The sequence below is a fragment of the Macaca fascicularis genome, chromosome 7 (genome assembly GCF_037993035.2).
Source record: "Macaca fascicularis isolate 582-1 chromosome 7, T2T-MFA8v1.1".
NCBI lineage: Eukaryota > Metazoa > Chordata > Mammalia > Primates > Cercopithecidae > Macaca > Macaca fascicularis.
In genome coordinates, this window is record NC_088381.1 from 123,700,424 (window position 1) to 123,707,103 (window position 6,680).

At 41.8% G+C, this 6,680-nt stretch overlaps 1 protein-coding gene across 1 annotated transcript; it reads right to left on the bottom strand.

The window, feature by feature from the left end:
- Positions 1-3,332: 3,332 nt before the first annotated feature.
- On the bottom strand, positions 3,333-3,686 carry LOC102120544 (small ribosomal subunit protein eS27-like). Its single transcript, XM_005561335.4, has one exon. The coding sequence runs from the start codon at positions 3,662-3,664 to the stop codon at positions 3,410-3,412; it is 255 nt and encodes an 84-aa protein (XP_005561392.2). The 5' UTR covers positions 3,665-3,686; the 3' UTR covers positions 3,333-3,409.
- Positions 3,687-6,680: the final 2,994 nt, after the last annotated feature.

Genomic DNA, 6,680 nt, shown 5'->3' on the forward strand with positions numbered 1-6,680 from the left:
CCTAGTATTTCCCTGCCTTATGCCCATATCAAAGGCTGCCTCATTGAGGGCCATAGCTAGGATTGCTTTGATCTCCTCCATGGACCTGCCACATGCCCATGTCTCATGCCCACACATCCCTCTGGCAGACTAGCTTGCCTGGGTTCTCGTGACAGTCACAGAGAAACAATGGAGGAAATAGGAAGACTCACACATTTTGAAGAGCTTTTTATGTGTCAGATTTGCTAGTGTCCCATTGGCCAAAGGAAGTCACAAGGCCCAGCCCAGAGTCAGAGTGCGTGGGGCCTGCATAGTTATGGGATGAAAAGCCTGAATTTAGGGAGGCCATTAATTAGGGCTGTTCATACACTAAATTTGCCAGAGGCCGCAAACATGAACATCCCACACTGACAACCAAAGCTTCCAGTAATTAGGACCCACTATCTCAGAGGCATTTCTTTTGGGAGGAAATCTGTGTTCCATTGCTGCACATTTGGGAAATTACTAAGCTTTTACTGTGGATGATTGGACACCAGCTGGGAGAGGTAGGAGTCGGATCACTGGACCCTTCTTTCATGTGGGTTTGAGACTCTGGCTGCTCTGAATTGCTAGAGCAATCTTGTTGAGCAATGAGGACTTGGTCATTGTCATTATCATGGTATTGGTCATGCATTTGCAGATAGATGGTAAAACTGATGTTTTTCCTCTTAGTAGGATTTAAATTTATAAGGGAAGGGCAAGGGGTACAAGGTTTTCCATATAATGGCTTTACTCCCTAAGGAGATGTGGTCAGTCTTGGAGAGACAATTATGTCCTCAATCACAATTCAAGAGCCACTAAAATGATGTAATGCAAACAGATTTTTTATCAAAGGCCACAGAAACTAATTTATATGCTGTGCTTTTCTGACCCTCTTTATCTTCCTAACTACAGGACATAAATGATAAATATTACTAAAATATTGCACAATTCCGGAGGGATCCCAGAACTTCTTCAACACTACATTTGTATTATGTTGTAAAACTTCTCTTTAATTTGGCAGAAAGTGTGTTTTTTTAAAAAATAGTTTCTGGAGTCTGTAAAGAAATGCCTTGTTTGAAGTGAGTTCCTTATCTCATTCAAACTGGGACCTGCCTGTTAGCTAGGCATGCCACATTAACTGCAGCTCACATGTAGTGCCAGTGGCAACCAGGCTGTTGCTTAACAAGGATGCATAATAACTAATTGCATTTTAGGCCATTGGTTTGTCACTGTGACAGTGCCAAGTAACGGTTTCACAAGTGAAGCAATGAGTCCAATTCTGTCTCACTTATGAGCCTGAAAATCATAAAACAGTCTGCTCCCCAGGAATATGATGTTCTCAAGGATTTTGGCGTGTACTGTAGCATGTCCCGTCCACTGCCAGACTTGATTGAAATCTGTGTCTCTATTATGGATCCTTGATGTCAATCATCAATTGTCATAATCCTCAAAAGTACTTACTTAGTCTTTTCCCACGTTCTGCATCAATAGCCTGTAGAGACAAAGGCTTCAAACTAGGAAGGCAGTGTTTAACCTTCCTAATTAATGGCTTTGGATGAAAGAACATCTCCAAGGTGCTCAGAAGAAAGAGATTCTATGGGGATTTTATGCATTGCTCTTTTGAGATGCTTTGCATGCTGGTGTATAATTTGCAAGTACATAAGGAAGTGAATGCTCAGAATATAATATTCAGAGCCCATCTATTTATGTTTGTGTTTAATAAGTTCTTTGTAAATCTCAATTTAGCAGATGTCTTCTGACTCTAAATAAAGCTCTTCATGAGGGAGTCAGTGTGGCTGTATGACAAAAGTCACATTATCATTTGAGTACAAATATTTGCAAAATAGAACAAACTGGAAAATTGAGGGAAAAATACCCACTGGAATTTGTGACTCATTAAATTCTCATGTGCATGACATATTGGGAAAAACTGTGCAGTGCTTGGTTCAAAGGATGCTTTCCCTCTTCCTTTCTTGGCTTTTGGCACTAATAAAAACTTTATGGAATGTGTGTATCCTCTCATGCCCCACTTTTTGTATGAGAGCATATTCCTAGATGCCATTATAATGTGAGTGCGTGTTGTATTTTTTGTTGCAAAGTCCAAAAGGTACATGAAATGGTCACTGGTCCATTGGCAGGCTTATTTCTAAGGGATGTACAATGGCTTTCTGCCTGTAACAGCCTGCTCCTCACCCATGCTCAAGTCTTTGCCCCCAAGATGACGTCGCTCCAGTCTCTATCTCCTTCCTCTCTTCTGAATTTGCTCGTTCTGACTTTTTGCCACTAAATGTCATTCTATGACTGCATCCGTGGTGTTCAGGTTATCTTGGTTCTGGTTTTAGTCCCAGATGTTGACATTCAGGTCTCTATCAGCTCCATCTTCTGTAATCTCTAAGCAGTCTTGTTTCACTTCTACATTGATCTGCGGTTTGAGGGGTCCTGGATTCTTTGCAAAGTGAATTTAAACAGAAGGGACACCAAGATGGCATTTACAAATCTCTCCAGAGCTTCAGCCTTACAAAATTAGTTATATTCCGCCAAAATAAAACTCCCTTGCTAATCTGCTAGGGTGCCTCCACCAAAGGAAGGATCCAAATAATTCTCAACCTGATTTATGTTTTTGGCCTCTGTTACTTCTAGAACTAAGAATTCCATAAGTTTATTACACACTATGTAAAGTAACATTTTTACTTTCTCTAAGACATCATCCTTCAAGCCTTGATTCTGGAATGTGGGGGCTCTCGACCCCGATGACTTCATCTCGCTTTTCTTGATTTATAAGTATCCCAGCGTGGTGAACATAGTGAAATCCTACTCCTACAGAAAATACAAAAAGTAGCCGGACATAGTGGTGCGTACCTGTAGTCCCAGCTACTTGGGGGGCTGAGGTGGGAGGATCGGTGGAACCTGGGAGGCTGAGTTTGCAGTGAGCCAAGATCATGCCACTGCACTCTAGCCTGGGTGACAGAGCAAGACCCTGTCTCAAAAAAAAGTGTATGTGAGTTTCCTTCAGACTTTGAGTTTCCAGATTGAGAATTTTATTTATTATCATTAGATGACAATGTTTCTATTCATGGGTGCAGACATAACTGAGAAGACAGATGCCTAGCCAGTAATTCCTTCTGCAGGCTATTCAGAAAAGAACTGCTCTGATTTGTAGTTTCTAGCAGCAGGAAATACCCCTGTTTGAGGTTGTTCTCATCATTCACTATCTTCTTATAGTAAGTCTACCACATCTTATGATCAAGTTTCCTATCCCATTAGGATTTTTTTTCCCTTTGCCCTGAATGTTTCCACTTTCTGATATTGTATTTAAGTATCCGATGGAAGCATTATTTTATTTTATTTTATTTTTATCCAAAATGTGTTTATTGAGATGGTTTCCCACTCATCTTGATTCAGAGTGCCTTTAGTGCTGCTTCCTCCTAAAGGAACATCCTTCTGTAAGCCTTGCTTTTCCTCCTGTAGGCTGACAGAGGACAGTGGAGCAGCCAACACACAAAACTACTGTTTGTTCATGGCTAAAGACCGTGGTGATTTTATAGCATCCTGGGCATTTCACACCCATAAAGTAGGAATTGGTGCTCTGCACCAGGAGTTTCTTCTTGTGTTTCCTCTTCTTCTCTTCTGGGGAGGGATGAAGGAGATCCTTTGCGAGAGGCATGTTCTCGTGTGGGTAGGTCGTCGCCGCTGGAAAGCAGAAGCATTATTTTCTATACTGCCAACTGGTATCTCCCATTGGCATTCTGATAGGGGGATTCCCATCTATGAATCATCCAAGCAGAGATGGAAAGTAAGGTAGTTGGATACTAAGTTCTGGAGCTCAAAGGAGAGATCATAGGTAAAAATATAAAGTTGAGGTCATAAGCATTGGATGATATTGAAGCCATGAGAATGGATGAGGTCTCTCAAGGAGATAATGTTGAGGAATGAGAGGAGAATGTTGTTATGACTCAACTCACAATGATACCTCAATTCTACCCAGTTGATATTCTGCTCATTACCTGATTACAGTTATTTGTTTATGTCTTCACTCATACAGTACTGTATCTTATGGCACAAAATTTCTTAGCCTCTTTCAAAGATTTGATTTTTAAGCGTTGTTAGTTTCTTTTTTGGTAATTATAACTCATTGAAGATGTTGTTCAGAAAATCTTTTCCTTTTATCCCTGGGAGTCAGGGAAATGGTGCCTCTCCAAGAGTGACAGTCCATCTCTCTCACTCTCTCAGTCTTGCCTTCTCTCCTACCACCACCTCCTTCCTCACCTAGTTGAGATGTCCCAAAGAGAGTTGTATGAAAGTCACCAATACCTCAGGATTAGGAGAAGCATCTAGGCCCCAGTAGGCAAATATTTCTCAGGACCATGGTCAGCATAGCACACCTGTCCTGATTTCCACTCCACCCTCTGAGCTTTTTTCTTTTCCTTTTAAAACAGGGTCTTGCTATGTTGCCCAGGCTGGAGTACAGTGGCTATTCACAGGTGTGATCATAAGTACACTGTAGCTTCGAACTCCTGGGCTCAAGTGATTATCTTGCCTTAGCCCCTTCAGTAGCTGGGACTACTGTGCCTGGTTTCTCCTTAGGTTTTAGTCATTGCTATGTCGGTGAGTCTCCATCTTCAGCTCCTAGTCTCAGTCTTTGTTTCCATCTTCTTATGGTCAATAAACAGTATCTATGTAGATGAACTATGTTTCTCAAAGTTTTCTCTGCTACTCATTTCCCACTGTCACATCTTTCAGCTGCATCAAAAGTCCAGGGAAAGTTGGACAAGTTACCCCTCACACGCTAAAATGATGAATGAAATTGGGAAAACTCTATTTAAGGGCACAAATGTGACCTATGTGATAAGCTTATGATATGGCCATGAGAAGACAGTTTCTCTATGTCTCCCAGTAGAGTGTCAGTTTGTGTGAGAGAGAAATGGACAAATACTTTTGGAGAGGAGTAACCATCGAGAGATTGCCAGGGAGTGGAAAAAAGTTTTTGGGACGTCATTTTCAAATACATGCAGTTATCAAGAAAGAACCATAAGTCAACCAACCTCAAATGCAATATGAGAAATAACTCTACTGGGAATTGAGAGTTGGGAGCTCCTTCTTCAAGAAGGAACATGTGAGATCTGCATGTTCCAGTCTAGCAGCTTCTGCAAACTGGAAGAGTTGTTCTTCGCCCCACTCAGTTAGGGATGGAGCTTGATGTCACGCTGAGATCCCTAAGAACGTGCAGAACTTCCTGAGCATGAGCAGTGTGGTACCTTGGAGTACACACTCTGATAGCTTTGAAGCCAGTGGAGGATATCCAGCTGTTTTTAGGGTTGTCCTGATGTGGGATGTGTTTAATCTTGGGTTGCATGTTTATGTTCATAACTGTGCAGACTGCTTGTGACTCCTAATTGTATGCATGCCATCACGGGCGTGCCTTTGGAGGCATTCTCATAAGATTAGGGAAATGTCTTGATGACTCTAAGAGATTTGACAGGGTTTGTGAATCAAAAGATTTGATTGTATGATGGATTCCTGCTCTATTCCTTTACCCTAAGTTAGAGTATATTCTGGTCTATTTCTAGGATGTTGCCAGTATGTGTGTGTGTGTGTGTGCATGCATGTGTGTGTGTATTTTTTATGATAAAATAAGAATGCTTACTTTCGATTTGGTAGAAAAATCCACCCAGCTCTCCAAATAAAGTAACTCCAAATCCACTTAGTAAAAATATATTATTATTAGAGCTTAACTGCAAGCTGGAGGGTGAGGGACAAAAAGAAATCTCTGGAGTCAGCAGGATTGCCCAGGAAGCTTGCATTCATTGCCAGTATCCACTCTCCCTGATTTCTGTAGCCCTGTGTCCTGGCGCTGTGTATTTAGCCTCTGTCAGTTCCTTCCTGCTGTGCCCCTCCTCAGCTATGGATACTGAAGCCTTCATCCTGCAGGGTTGGAACTGTCCAGTGATTGAGCATAGCTTTGCCTTCTATCAATGTGAATGTCCACTGTAGGTGATGCCTGGATTTAATCTGCAACCTGAAAGGATAATCCTTTGGTTATCTAAAGGACACCAGATACACAGAAAGCTGTAGCCCTTTTCCCCCCTCATCATCACCATGTGGACCCTGTCTGCATGAGGAAATTTCTGTCCCAGTTTTGAGTTTGTCCACCATAGTGGTCTCAGCACTCCTCAAAGCCAAGCCAGCCCACACCACCAACATATTTAAAATAGTATGTTCTTACTCTCATCAGTCTTGTATTGCTGTCGCTTTTATTAGTTGAGTATGCTACAGGCTAAACTATGGTCTCCTCTAAGGTTCCACGAACAATTTGAGGTCAAGAGGAAATAACTGTGACAGTATTATGTTATTAATAACATAAAATCAATTCACTCATTAATTGCATGAAACCAAATACACAGTGGGGCAGCAATGATTACAGATTTTCTTCGACGTGGTTCCGCTCCTCAACCAGTTCCCTTTGGAGGCATGCTGGGCTTGTTGGCCCACTGCCCTCATGACAGCATGATGGCAAGGGAGTAATAGGACAGATATAGCTGAGTGTCTCTGGGCTGGATCTTCACACAGTCTTTAATCTGGTGAGTCATGTTGTAGGCATGGTAACCTAATTATTTCCTGGACAGAATTAACTACACATGTATATTCACCTTCTCTACCTGCTGTCAAAGATCACATCTTTC